We start from the raw sequence: 15,751 nt of genomic DNA, 5'->3' as shown, positions 1-15,751 counted from the left end.
ATTCCATTTGTTGGTTTGGTCTGATGTACTAAATGACAAAGAGAAATCGTCAATAAGGGAGAATGGGGCTATGTATGACTGCAAATGATTTCACTGTCCTAGCCTAGGGTTTCCTAAACATATATGTAAAGCTAGTTAGCTTAAGTCACTCCCTATACATGGCAATAGATGCTGCTACTAAAGTAAAGAATGCAAAAAACAAAACCATACCTATTTTGATAACAACTTAACAAAGGCACTTACAGCTAGCACTTATGTGCCTGTGTATCATGCTCTGATGAATTATGTGCAAGGTACAGGGCACACAGATACATGGTTGCCCTCGAATTATCACCTGCCTTAAGAAAGTAGTACTACAGGTATGGGACCTGTAATCCAGAATGCTTGGGACCTGGGGCTTTTCAGATAAGGGATCTTTCTGTAATTTGGATCTCCATACCTTAATAATTTAAACATCATTTAAACCCAACAGGATTGTTTTGCCTCCAATAAGGATTCATTATATCTTTAGTTGGGATCAAGTACAAGGTTCTGTTTTATTATTACAGAGAAAAGGGAAATCATTTTTAAAAAATTATTTGCTTATAATGGAGTCTATGGGAGATGGCCTTTCCGTAATTTGGAACTTCCTGGATAAAGGATTTGCAGATAAGGGATCCTGTACCTTGATTATGTTACTATGGTGTGCCTGCACACACAACTGACTTGCACCTAGTGAAAATGAGGCCACATGTATCAGCTTGCTTGGGGTACAGAGAAAACCCACAGTTCACAATGCTAGCATTCTGGATAAGAATGCATAAACGTCTGTGCCAATAGTTCTGAAATTTGCTCTGATTATGACTTTGTGGAGCTAAGGTAAATATATAAGGTAATATATGAGGACACATGTAACCCTTATTGTATTTTTTTTTTCAAATTGGTAAGCCTTTGGGGAGACTGAAAAAAGTATCTAAAGATTTGAAAAGGTTGAGGTATACTGCTGTTGTATATTACTAGATCTGAGACCCTCACACTGTTAAAATAGCAAGAATTATCTTTAAAAGGGGTTGTCCATGTTCCATATTAGTAGTAGAACAAAGATAAAGGTTTTTTCATTGTATTTCTTCTTTAGACTGTTTTTCTAATATTCAAGTTTTAGGTTTCAATTTTCACCTTTTCATGTCTCCATTGAGCAGCTGGGGAAGGGGAGGTAGGGGATGTGTCACCAACTCTGTAAATTGCTCTAATTTGATACATTAGTTGATACATTTCTTTTCATTTGCCCTGCTAGCATAATGCTGGAGTTTCATTAAAGGCAGCTGATTAGTGACTAAATCAGTTATTACACGAGAACAATTGTCAATTTAAACCACATGGACATTTGTTTACCCACTATTTGTATTTGCACATTCAGTGTGTGGAATTTAAATCCAAAGTAGAGATTCTCAGCATCAGACTGGGCTGCCTGGGACCCAACAGGGCCCTGCTAATATTTTTTTACCTCAACTTGCGGATGTGATCTTGCAAGAGGGCATCCACAATGCCATAATGAGTGGACCTGGGCAGGTGGGGCCTGACAGGTTTTTTCCCAGTGTCCCGCCGTACAAGTCCAACCCTGCCAATACTTGTCTTCAGTTGTTCATTTTGATTGTGCACGTGGGCACAACTTTTTATCCCATGGCCTCCAGCTTAAATTTTTTTTATAAAGGCCTTTCCACCAATGTTCAATTAGAGCCAGGAAGATGTTTGTATGTGCTCGGAAGGAACGGGAATACATCATAGGCATGTTTTTATTTTGAGACAATATATTCACAAAGACCTACCTACTATGCAAAAACTATATACAGGTTGCCAGATGGAAGATATAGCTCACATAGTAATAAATGTCTCAAAATCTAATTATAAAACATTTTGCATGCTGGATTTATAAATAACTTGAATATGGATTCTTTTTTGAGCTTATTAAGGAATAATGATATGGAGGTCAGAAAGTAATACTTGTGCGTTTCTTTGCAAATGCAAAGTTTACCTAGGTCATTTAATCATTGACTTGTTTGTGCACATGTTCTATAAAAGATAAATTCCAGGATTATCCAGTGTCATGACACCTACATTACCCAGGCTTTCCTCCTGTTTGTGAGTGAAGCTAGAAAAAATGAAAGCTACTTCATCAGGATTGTTTGCAGAGACATTTGAAAACAAATCAGCACTTTTACACATAAACATACTGATAAGAGTGCAAAATGAGAATGTAAAAAGCCTCATTTAGATTACTGCTGTTGCTTCTCCTGGTGTGTGTCTCTGTATGAATTAGTAACACTTAGGGCGATCACACACAGTAAGATTGATCAACGGTAGTAAATGCACTACCGTGGGCAACAGATCACACCATGAGTTGCTATAGTACAACATTTCCATTATTTCTCACCTTACAGTCTTAACTTTTCCCTCACCCTATGCTTCAGCTTCCCTGTTACTCCTCCCAACTTTTTCTACTCTGTGACCTAATTTTACTATTTCTGCCCTCTCTAAGCTGCTGTGTTTCTTATGTTCCATCTCTTAAATTTTCTCTAGACTCGCATACTCTTCTTCTGCCAAAGCTTCAAATCATCCTGTCTGTCGTAGGAAAACATATTTTTTTACAAAATGCACCAGTTAACAGCACTCCTCTAGCAGAATCCTGCACTGAAATCCATTTTTTTAAAAGAGAAAACATTATTTTTACATTTGATGTGGGACTAAACATTTTCTTAGTCTCCCAGGTGCCCTTAGCCATGTGACTTGTGCTCTGATAATTTTCAGGCAGTCTTTACTGCTGCACTACAAGTTGGATGGATGTCACCCCCATCCCTTTCCCCCTAGCAGCCCATCAAAAGAACAATAGAAAAGTAGCAAGATAACAGCTCCCTCACACCTATGTCACTGAAACTGCTCACATGCCCCGCCTAGTGGTAGATATGAAAACAACACAATAGTAAAAATTCAAGTTGGGCTTGACTCCTTCAGTTCAATAGAAGAAACCACATCTTATCTTAAAGTAAATCTATTGTTTAGTGCTGGCTCTGCATGAAAGCTCAGACTCAGGCACAGGACACTGAGATTACTGCCTACAAACCAATATTACAAAAAAAAAAAAATACATTTGTTGGTCCAAGAATAGAAATTTAAATTGCAGAATACATTATATGCATTGTACACAGTGTAATTTAATTTTAAAAACTATACCATAAAAATCATGACATAATCCCTTTAAAGGAACAGTAACATCAAAAAATTAAAGTGTTTTAAAGTAATTATAATATAATGTTCTGTTGCTGTGCAAAAAACTGGTGTTTTTGCTACAGAAAAGCTACTATATAAATAAGCTGCTGTGTAGCCATGGGGGCAGCCATTCAAGCTGGAAAAAAGGAGAAAAGGCACAGGTTACATAGCAGATAACTAGTAGATAAGCCCATATAATGGGGGTTTATCTGTTATCTGCTAAGTAACCTGTGCCTTTTCTCCTTTGAATTGGCTGCCCCCATGGCTACACAGCAGCTTATTTATATAAACTATAGTAGTCTTTCTGAGGCAAACACACCAGTTGTAGCAATGCAGGGCAACAGTACATTATATTGTTATTATTTTTATACACTTTCATTTTTTGGTGTTACTGTTCCTTTAAGGTAGCTATACAGTGGCAGATTTGAGCTGCGGTTTCGGCCCCTTTAGACTGATTTGGCAGCTTATCTGCCCGTGTATTGGGCCCTCTGATGGGCTGACCAAACCAATATCTGGCCAAAATCGTAAAGACCACATCAGCTTGTTGATGCAATCCTTGTCTAACAGGCTGTATACCCATCGTTGTGATCTAACCTTTTGTGGGCATATCAGGGATCTTATAATGTATGGCGGTGAGGCAGGAGAAAATGTACAGCGGCAACTAGGTCAGCCTCATTATCATTGCTGCAATGCGGACATGAGGGAAATTTTTGTTTTCTCCTAGTGACATATAAAAACATCAATTGCTTCCTTGCTCTCTCTTTCTGTTCTATTGGCATTAAGCTATATAGTGCACTTATCAGAAACAATCTCCCGGAAGAAACCATTCTCATACTTAGCAGGAAATTCTAGGCTTTGATATTATTTGGAACAGTTTTAAGATGACTCAGGCACTGTATTCAGAGTGATGTAACCAGATATTCCTGTACAGCCACAATTCCATTTTTACAAATAGGAATCCTTATTCCTTAAGTGTATACACTGACTCACAAAATATGCAAAGTAAAAGGAAAGATCTTACAACTACAAATACATTGTTGTTCATCTTAAAATTAGTTTTAAATACATTTTAAACATTAGGATTTCAGAAAATTTGCTGTTCTTCATTTTTTTTTAAATGTCTGAATTCTTTTAATCATCTTCTTCTATAGCTTTCAAACCTAAAATAACAGCTATGTGGTCGTTAGAGTTTAATTATCCTACCAAACACAGAGCAAATGTAAGAAAAATGGCTTGTATAGGTCTCTGTTATTATCTAATTATTGGCCTGGGGGCCACAGAATCAGACCAGTCTGATTTGGCCTATAAAGTACCATAAAAAAAAAGTACTAAAAAGTACCGTAGGCTGGTGCAGTTTTCTGTTAACAGGATATCAGGTAAGTGATTTAAACATTTCTTCTCTTTTAAATACAAATACCTTTTGCATTTTTCAGCAATCTTTTTAGAAAAGAATGTTAAAATGAAATGCCCTTTTAAACAGAATATATACAACGTATTATGTGCTGAATATGGAAAAGAATGTAAGCAAATATGGTATGTGATAAAAAGGACAAAGCAATGCATGGTGAGTGTATTTCCCAGATAATGGCATTATTATGGCTATCATTAGGGATATTGGCATTATGAGCAATTACTGACACCACTTACTCATTAGTGGCTTGTACCTTTACATATAACATAACAATTTTGCAGAGCAGTTCAAGATGAAGTCCACAATAGCATCAGTGTTGCTGTAAGGCTTATGGCATGTAAGGCTTATGGCATGTCAACTATATGCTGACAAAAAAAGCCACACACATTTAGTTGAACATCTCCTTAACATAAAATCTGTGGTGAGTGTGTAGCTCGCATGACTTTCTTTCTCAGATATGCCTAGTTGTTCCAAGCTCCCCAGTATACATCCACCCTGGCCAAAAGATAGAGGCCAAATATGAGGAAAACTGGGTTCCTAATCACTGTATTAACATGGAATAGTAATACCTCCCTGGCCCAATAGGTGAATAACTATCCCAACAAGGTAACCATGGATATAGGTGCAGGAACTTAGAAATAGGGGTAATAGTCTAGTAGAGGATGGGCCATGCCTTATGGGAATCTGTAAAAAAAAAACAAAAAACAGCAGTCTTTATAAGCAATAATGTTTCCCATAGGCCTATGGTAAGCTACACTGACAGAATGAGAAGTCAACCTGGGCACTCAGCTACAGGGCCACAGATGATAGTGGAAGTTGTATTACAGAAGCTAGAGAATCATAAGATTGTTTAACAACCAAGCTTCCCTTGCCCCATACATATTTTTACCAGTAGCCTCCATATTATTAGATTTGGGAGCTACGTAGTCGCATGAACTTACTCAATTTATCAGTTTAAAATATGTACTGCCAGTATCACAGGGTAAACTGTGGATGAAAAGCTGATTCTGAATGAAAATGCGAAATATTCCAAAATCGGACATCTGCATGTGTAAATATGTCAATAACTTTTTTACACTATTAAAATGTGCATAAAAATATAATCATGTTTTAGAAACAATGATCGTTTAGTAGTCCAACTTCTCCTTTCTTCACTTTCCTGTGGTTTAATCAGACTTTCCCTAGGCCCTGGAAACTTTCATTTTGTTACAAAATAATTTACAGTAAGTGAATTCATAATTTATCAGAAATTCAGCATTTGGCCTCTCCCTTAAAGTTTTAGTAAGATTAATCATACCAGATCCTTTGCTACAGTTGCAGTATAGTATAGTTTAGTATTTCTCCAAGAAAACCCCCCTTATGAATGCTATGCTCCCTGCACCAGCCACCATGTTGAGGGAACAGCATGCACGTAGAAGAACAAGTGCCCCAGATCACTTATTTTGAGCATGCCTGTGGGGCAGGATTGTCACCCTATCATGCACAAAATGGTCAAGAAACCGCCTGTTCCAGGAGGGAGCTCCACGTTGTGAGTGGAAATACTATTTACAATTTTGATGCAATAGGTACCCTTTAACACCCAGGACTGTCCAACTGGTGGCCCGCAGGCCAACGTCACCCCCCTCTCTGCGTGGCACCTGTCTGGCTGCTGTGACTGCTTACCTTTGTGTAAGCTTTAAATGGTATCAACTGGCCCCCCTGCATTGTCCACACCACAGATTCAGGTTGTAAACCCCCTGTTTAAACATGTAATTCCCTGTACTTTTCACACCTTTTAGTCCCTGCACTGTTCACACCTCAAGCTCAGAATGTAAGCAACCAAAATATGTTCTCCTGTTCACACCTCAGACAGGCTGTAGGAGCAGTGCCAGCATTTTGTCACTGTATGTACTACCTGTCCTATGCTGCCTGTGTGTATGGCACACACAGGCAGGGTAGGGCAGGCAGAGTATGGCACACGCAGGCAGCATAGGGTAGGCAGAGTATGGAACACACAGGCAACATAGGGCAGGCAGAGTACTGCTTGTGTGTGCCATACTCTGCCTGCCCTATGCTGCTTGTGTGGGCCATACTCTGCCTGCCCTATGATGCCTGTGGGAGGTTTTTGTGGGAGTTTGATTGTATTTGGAAATAGGCATTATATGGTCCCTAAGGTGTGTAATTATATTATGGGAGAGGAAGAGGCATATAGATTTAGGGCATGTCCTTTCCTTCTCCTTTAAGACTGTGCATCCCAGAGCAAATAAAATAATTCCTAACGGCTAACCACTGCAAACTGTATGGTCAAAATGCACATTTAAGGGCTTCACAAGTGGACCAATGATCTGTCAATTTCATCAAATTATACTTTCTCATTCCTCAAGGGAAGTATTGGTCTGAGGCCAAATTGAAACCTTATGTTGTGTTAACATTATGGGAAAGTCACCAAAATACTTTTCATTCCCCTATAGTTGAAGCTGAAAAATGCAAACATTCACAGTCATTTTCATGGAGCAGTAACTAATGGCAACCAATAACATTTTATGTTTTGGTTGTATCGGTTACTGCCGATGTGTAATTTTGTCCATTGTTTCTAAATAAGAAACTGATGCTCACACATGCTGGAGTACAGCAGAGATTAACAAAAGCACACCAGCTGTCAAGTCCAGGGCAACTCTATAGTGTCTAAAGTGGGCTGAATTTACTCTCCAAAGTTTAATGGTAGCTAGCAAAATTTGTTATGTTCACAGATTTTAAAGGGCACATCAGTAAAAATCAGGAAAATCTGTGATTGCAAAATATAGCTAATGCAAAAGTTTTTTAAAAACAATTACTGATATTGGATTTTTAAAAAAGGAACTAAACAAAAATGCTTGTAATAGAGCTCCAGACTGGTAAATGCGGTAAGAGTCTACAGAAAGCAGATATTCTTGTACTTTGGTGAGGGAATTAAAAGTGTCAAAACAAAATAATTCTGTGTGCTGCTATACAATTATGCATGGAATTCACTCTGAATAAAACAAGTATTAAGAACAGAGAGTAATCTGACAGATTGTTGTAAATACTGTATGGCAGATCTTCAAGGTGAGTGGGCTGGATATGTGCCCAGCAGTTAGGTTCTTTTCTCCTCTGACAAGGTGTTGCATTTAGCTATATAATTAGTTGCCTGAGGTCTCCACAAACCTTTCTTTTGAGATGAATAACAATGTAAAACCTTATCCTTCTCTAGAAAAACAATATTTAATATGTTTTATTCCAAAGAAATATATTAATATATATAAAAAGACAGAATAGTCTTGTTATACATGACCTTGCTTATGTTAAGGTCACATGAGCAAATGACCTGTATGATGTTCTTGGCCATCCGAATTAAGGATATATGCAGTGATAATAAAAAAAAAAGGCACATATGCCATATAAAAACATTTTATATAAATGTCACCTTTCATGGATATAACATTGTTATAAACTGTGTATTTATTCTATTTTTTTTTTTGCCCCACCCTTATCTTTAAATGAGAACCCTAGTCCATCCTGAGCCCCCTCCACTACCCTCTCCAAGCTCCCTCCCCATAGCATTTGTTCTCTTTAAAAGATTAATTGCGACCTGCCATAAATCTGCAGAGTTACGCAGCAGAGCTCAAAGGCATCATCTTCCCTGTCTCTGGATCCTCTTCTATTAATTTGCCATTATAGATCTTGCAGAAGCATGCACAGTTAAATAAAAGCCCTTGATTAGCTTGGACTGTGCATGTTGCCACAAGATCCATATCAAAGTCCTTAATTAGCTTAGATGGCACATGCTGCCACAAGATTCATATCCCATAACTGACAGTAGAGAATAAGAAGACAGGTTAATATGACACCTCTGAACTCCGCTGAGCAACTCTACCAATTAATGGCAGGTCAGCACACAGGGAAATTACAGTATATACTTTGATGTATAGAATAGCACTTGAGTAAATCTGTCCCATTTCACTGCTGAAATACTTGTGGGATGGCAAAAATTCACAAAATGCATTAAAGTCAATGGGCGTTTTTTTGTAGCTATTGTGCAACTTTTTTTGTGGCCATTTGAGTATATGGGCGTTTTTATGCAGTAAAATCTGGCAAGAAACTTTGCTCATGATTAGTCAGTGGCCCATATTTTCAGACTGAAAGGAAAACTGCAGCCCCTCTTACTCCCACAACTGCTATTGCCTTCTGTATGTGCCACAGATCATATTTTCCATCTGGACAGACTGACTACAGTCAGGATGGGACTGCAGGACACAGGCTGTCTAATCTGCCATGATAAGGTGCTCTTACACCTAAGAGCACCAAATTCCATTTGTACATAGTTTAGCCAGTTTTAGAATTATATTAATACTCTAGGAGTGAATAAGGAGCAAATTAAACATTGCAACATATGGCCATTGACAACTGTGTCAAGCCTTTCACTGCCAGCCGTTTTGGTCAAAGCAGAACTTGTATTGCCAGACAGTTTTTAAATATTTTGCACTGTTTAACTTTAGGGGCCTTTCCTCATAATACGGTAGAATGTTTGTGTAATTCCAATTCTGTAAAAGATATAGGCTTCTAAATGTCTAAAAATAGAAAAAAAAACAAAGTTTCCATAATATAAACACACATACCAGAAACAAAAATTTTATGCACAAAAATACAACTGATTTGAAAAGTCCCATGTCTCCTGAACGTGCCAATACCAAATATATATAGTTTTATGGAGATTTCTCACTTGTATAGGTCAAAAACTCCCAGCAGTACACTACCAAAATTCAAAAGCACTGCTCCAGAAAGCTGCATACTTTAGATTTCAAGGACAAAAATTCCACTAACAGAAGGTTTATCGCACAAAATTATACATTTTTGGAAAGAACAGATTCTGGGGAATCCAGAGTAGGCAGAACTGTGTCTCTACTCCAAACTATCAAGTCACAATGCTTTCCTAAATTATTGTTTTTTATCAAAATTTGTGAAATTTTTTAAAAATTGCTTCAAAGCTTCCAGTCTATAGTATCTTATCTCCTACAGGTCATAAAGTAACCAAATAAAACACCCTAAATATGAACTCCAGGGGTCCACTGAACAGTTTGATGCCCAATATGTATAAGTTTAGCTAAGTATGTGGCATGTAGGGGCCCCAATGTGAACATACCCCCTTATATGATCTATCATTTATGTCATTTTAGCTCCTGCAAAATCAACACATTTACATCATTATATGTGGGATAAAGCTAGTAAAAAGTATGCTCACCGCAGAAAGCCATATATTTTAGGTTTTCTAAATTTAGCGATTTTGATGACATTTCCAAATATCAACTCAAAGCTTCCATTATGCAGAATCTTATCTCCCACATAGCATTAGGTACCATGATAAAACACCATGGGTCCACTAAACAGTTTGATACCCAATATATATAGGTTTACCTAAATATGTGGCATGTAGGGGCCCCAATGGGAACACACCCCCATATGATCTGTCATTTCAGCTCCTGCAAAATCAACACATTTACATCCTTTATGTGGGATAATGCTCACACCAGAAAGCCATATATTTTTGGAAAGTAAACATTCCCCCGAATCTATAATGGGTACACATTTCTCTTTACTCCAAAGTACCAAGCCGCGAAGCTTTCCTAAGTTTGCCAATTTTTATGACATTTCAGAAAATCGCATAAAAATGTTGCAATTTGCCACATTTATCTCACACAATTTCTTGCAGATTACCCCAAATAGGAACACCTAATCGCTTACCCCGTACCCCAGGCTGGTGCCCCTGTACGGAGAAAACCGCACCAGCCCGGGGTAGCATGATCGCTTCTTCCTTCCGGTTTCCCTGCGCGCATGCGCAGTAGAGTGAAAAGCCGAACTTTTAACAGAAAAGTCGGCTTTTAACTCTACTGTGCATGCGCCGACTGCTGGCATTTTCAGAAAGGAAGCAGGAAGGAGGAAGCGCTGCGCTCCATGTACCTGGTGCTATTTTCTCCGTACAGGGGCACCAGCCCGGGGTACGAGGTAAGAGATTAAAGTCACTTGGGGGTGCCAAACATTTTGGCACCCCCAAGTGACTTTGCCTTTCCTTCTCCTTTAAGACAGACGCCTGTCAATGTGTGCACAGGGCGGATTATGGTAAATTAAGAGCATGTAAAATAAAAATGAAAAGATGACTGGGTGGGAACAGAAATACAAACACATAGTTTTATTAAATTTTATTAATTTTTCCAGTAGTTTGGATATTCAACAGCAGGACAAATTAAAGTCTTAAATTGATATTCCTAATACAGAAACTGTTATAGAGCATTTCGTTATGCTATGGCTAATCCATCAAAGAGGAAAAACCCAGCAGCAAAGTTTCTTCTAAATGTACTTTCTCGCCAAAATATACTTGCACCCACCTAGCAAGTTAGCCCAAAGAAAGCAACATCCATGAGATTAAAAAATAAAATATAAACAAAAGATGGGAATATCTTGCCAAGAAATTAAAGGAGGTGATAATATTCAGATCTTCAAACAGGGAGGAGAATAAAAGACTTCTTTCATCTGCCAAGGTGGAATATCTTACCTGTTACATCTTCAAAGGAAATAATATAATAGCTCCCTTTTCATACACATGAATATGCAGGTATCCTGTGGTTTTAGGTCCCTATTGCTCTACTCCTATAGCCTGTCAGTTATTGACAAGAAAAGCCATGACTGATCCCCACCACAGTGCTTTCTTCTGTACATTCTAATGTAGAAAAGGTGTCTGTGGATTCCCTCACAAATGGCTCAAACCAGGTGTCTCTTTTTACAATTTTCTTCTCTTCTATGCTGCAGAAAGTGGCAATTATGCAATAAAAATCACCACAGTGACAAATGCGTTTCAAGGAATTTCTCAAACATGTCCTTTGAAAAAGTGAATACATTTGTACAATTAGATTGCACAAGGTGTTGCAGGGATTTACAATGGTTCACACTTAGTATCAGAACTACTATGTAGTGGAACCTCTTTCAGGTTAATGGTTATTCTAATTCTACCACACAATGCAAAAGCAAAAAGTCACCCTTCTCCATGAAGATCTACCTCTTTTGTGTAATTAAACTGCCTGGCAAAAGTACAGTGAGTGTGTTTAATGTGGAAGAAGGGAAACAGGATATAGGATAAATTTAAGTTAAAAATGTGAAGCAGCTATATGGCATACTGATAGCCTTTTATCTGATATTGATCTTCATCTATTTGCATTGTACTGACAAACTGCTGTTGGGTGTTCTAAGAGATCTATAACACAGAGTGAACAGGTTGAACAAACAAAAAAAAAGTGTGAACAAAAAAATGGGTATATGAAAACCTCTCTTAAATCGACAATGTCAAACTGAAATTATGGCCTATACAGATGTTAAACAATATTTCCTTAATTTGGCAGTTATATAATTTCGGAAAGTTAAACAAAGGTGTACCTTCTGCTGGAACTGCTGCAGGACACACTTCTCTAATAAGATCACCAAGTGTATAAGGCCTTCCATCATTGGCCACTGGTCGAAATAACTTCTGAATAAAGGGTCGTTCATTGATTGCCTGTTTAAAGATAAGACAGGTATTAAGACTAGTAGCATTAGAAGCATGAGAAATAATACACTATTTTTAAAGAAGAACTATACCCCCGGGGGCAAAAAGCACCCTTAACTATCATTGGCTAGACCCCTCTCACCTCTCCCTTACCGCATAGGTAAGATGTCGACGAGGTTTGCGGCTGCACTTCTCTGCAATTTTAGCTAGCAGTTAGCGATAGGGAAAGTTTGTAAACTTTAAAACTATGCGGTAAAGGAGAGGTGAGGGAGGTCTAGCCAATGATAGTTAAGGGTGCTTTTTGCGCGCAGAGATATAGTTCTTAAATGCAGTAAATCTGAACAAGTTTCCCTGTTTTAGGAGGATGGCCACTTTCAAATCAGTCATTTCAAATCAAAAGTTGCGATCATTTGAAAAAAATATTTACCATATGGGGATATTTTGTTTTCAAAATATCTGCACCTGACCGCACCAGACAGAAATACTCGAATTGTGTGAAAGGTTTTTGGAACTCAAAAATATATATTTTGTGCTTTTTCAGTAAATAAACCCTATAATCTCTTGCCTGGACATCAGGTAGCCAGAAAAAGAGAAAATAATGCCATATTATGTCCTTATACTGTATGTTCCAATACTGATGATATTTTAGCCATGCATCCTATGCCCCAGGCAGTCTGAATATACAAATCAAGGCCTAACATTAATTGGTCTTCTTTCTCCCTGTAACTCATTTTAAAGTGGACCCGTCACCCAGACATAAAAAGCTGTATAATAAAAGCCCTTTTCAAATTAAACATGAAACCCAAAATCATTTTTTTATTACCACATCCATACCCATTATAAAAGCATTTAAAAATCCCAGCTGTCAATAGGCATAGAGATGGGGCTGGCAGTTACTTCCACTTTCAATTCAGAACTTTTTAGATGTTGCTGCACTCCTTACATTCCCCCTCCCTCCTCACCATCTTATTATGTAACCAGTGCATGGACATGGGTACCAGGTCCCCCCATACTGGCAGGATGCAATGCCTGCTTTCATAACAGTGTCCACAAAATGGCCCCTGCCTGCTTGCTGCAATTATGAATTCCAAGGCTGATTAAAGATGAGATTAAAATAATTTATATAGTGTAAATAAAGTTTATTTTGCTTGACAAACACAATAGAAAACAATTTGGCATTATTTCTTAAGGTGACAGGTCCCCTTAAAAGGGGCACTACAACTGTAATGTTTGTATGGACTTATATGGGCAAAAAGAGGACAATTATCTTTTTCTTCCTGTGAGCAGTGTTATTATTATGTAGAAAGGAGTAAAAATGTTTTAAGAAAAAGCATCATACAATAATTACATACAACAATAAAGTTCTAAGCTAAGGCAATGTTAACATTAAAACTACTGCAACCTTAAAACTAATGTATATTATATGAAGACTGCCAATGCAGTCCTTGGCCCGACATCTGCCTGAACGACAGCTAGATATCGGTTGGGCAGTTCCAACAGAGGACCCCATACATGGGCAGATAAATTAGCGGCATAGCCGAATGGGCAGAATATGCAGGTTAATTAAGTCTCAGCCACCAGAATACAGCTGAATTGCAAAAATGAAAAAGAAAAAAGAAACTTAGAAAGACTAAGTGCAAATTTTCTTAGAATACAGGTATCGGACCCGTTATCCGGAAACCCGTTATCCAGAAAGCTCCGAATTACGGAAAGCCAGTCTCCCATAGACTCCATTTTAATCAAATAATTCAGAATTTTAAAACTGATTTCCTTTTTCTATGTAGAAATAAAACAGAACCTTTTAATTGATCCCAACTAAGATATAATTAATCCTTATTGGATGCAAAACAATCCTATTGGGTTTAATTAATGTTTTATTGATTTTTTTAGTAGACTTAAGGTACTGAGATCCAAATTACGGAAAGACCCCTTATCCGGAATACCCTTGGTCCCGAGCATTCTGGATAATGGGTCCCATACCTGTACTAGAATATGTCAGTCTTCTTTATACTAACAGTTAATTTTATGGCAAACTTCCTCTTTAAAATGGTACTACCATATTTTATAATTTAAATAATCTTTAAGCTGTACATGTATCTCTTTTGTTACTGATCTTTAAATGGAATTGCTGCTTAATTGGCCTGTATGGCTATCAGAAGCTTACCAGAGGCAACAATACATCGCAAATACATATGCAGGAGAGTGTGTGGTTTTATTTCCTATAAAACCACATCAGTTAATATGAAAAACAACACACATCTGATGTACATCTGCATTAGCTGCAATCAAAAAGTGAACATCTTATAACATTTTTTATTCTGATGTCTTTGCTTTATAGACCAGCGTATATTTTTTTAATCTGTAGGTTATTATTCCAAACTCTGATCACAGCTGGACAAGCAGCATTTTTAAAAATGAAAGACAATACAATGCAATATGAAATGGAAACATTCAAGTATTTGACATTTTGCTTTTTAAACATTTTAACAATAAGAAGAATGCTAGACAGCATTAGACTACATGGGGGTGAAGGGGAAAACATGGTCTTGGAATATTATATTTAATATTATATTTAATATTTGTATTTTTTTTTGTCTATGTAAAGTTGGGAGGAACATGGGTCAAAAAAATGTCATTACGGTAATGATGCTTCATTGTTATTTGTATATGACAATAAAACTTGAAACTAGAGGGTTTTTAACTGATAAATAACTGTTTGAAAACCTGTAAAGAGTAAACCGCCTCTTATAAATATATGAACAAGCCCAGATTTGAGGTGAGGCCATAAAGACCACAAAGGTGGCATAAACTTAGGCACGGCATGCTCACATACGGAGCACTGGGGAAGGGAGGCGCAAAAAACTTCAGAGCGTCCTGTCCTCAGTGCTCCGTATGTAAACTACAAGGATGCGCATTTGCGCAATCCTGAGGAGAAAATTAAAATTAGCCAAAATAAAACAAAGCAGGGGAAAAAGGGGATTGGGAAGAAACAAAATAACCAGATACTACAGAGGTTGAAAGGTAAAACAGATGAAAAAAATATTTTTTTTTTTTTTTTTTTTCAACAGCGGAAGATTAAAAATACAAGTGTACTCAGTGCCTGGTTTGCCTAGGCCATGTAGGCCTGACACTGCATGGGGCAAAGAGTGTCAGGCAGCAACCGGTCACTAAGCATAACAGAGGGCATCAGTCCTAAAGTTTGCTTTGTGGGGTTTTGCCTTAATATTATGGTTTTTGCATTTTTGTCACATATATAATAAAGTCAGACAACAGACATTGTAAATATGCAGCAACTTGTGCTGCTGTGCTTTAAACTACAACACCAAATACCCACTATGAACTGTAGTTCTAAAAATAAGCAGGGGAGGCACTTTTTGGGAAAGGGGTCTGTGACAGCAAAATGGAGGTGTATTGCAACATCTGGCACTTGTACTAAATTCCCCTTTCTCATCCAAACCCCTGCTGGCTACATTAATCTACCCCTATCCTGATATCTATCCTTCACTTGCCATCAGATCATCACAAACCAATTTCAGCCCCTTGCCCTTATGTTGATCCTCTCCTGCCAT

General features: G+C 37.7%; 1 protein-coding gene across 8 annotated transcripts in view; it reads right to left on the bottom strand.

Annotated features, from left to right (window-relative positions):
• atg5 (autophagy related 5) overlaps window positions 1-15,751 on the bottom strand; it is a 199,050-nt gene that overhangs the window by 113,557 nt on the left and 69,742 nt on the right. For 5 of the 8 annotated variants that reach the window (XM_012963001.3, XM_031901703.1, XM_012963004.3 and 2 more), the window contains exon 7: window positions 12,074-12,191. In XM_012963001.3, coding sequence (XP_012818455.1) covers window positions 12,074-12,191 — 118 coding nt within the window. 8 annotated transcript variants of the gene reach the window in all.

Source organism: Xenopus tropicalis, chromosome 5, assembly GCF_000004195.4.
Source record: "Xenopus tropicalis strain Nigerian chromosome 5, UCB_Xtro_10.0, whole genome shotgun sequence".
Classification (NCBI taxonomy): domain Eukaryota; kingdom Metazoa; phylum Chordata; class Amphibia; order Anura; family Pipidae; genus Xenopus; species Xenopus tropicalis.
Note: the sequence above shows the minus strand (reverse complement) of the source record. Positions and strands in the feature narration are given on the sequence as shown.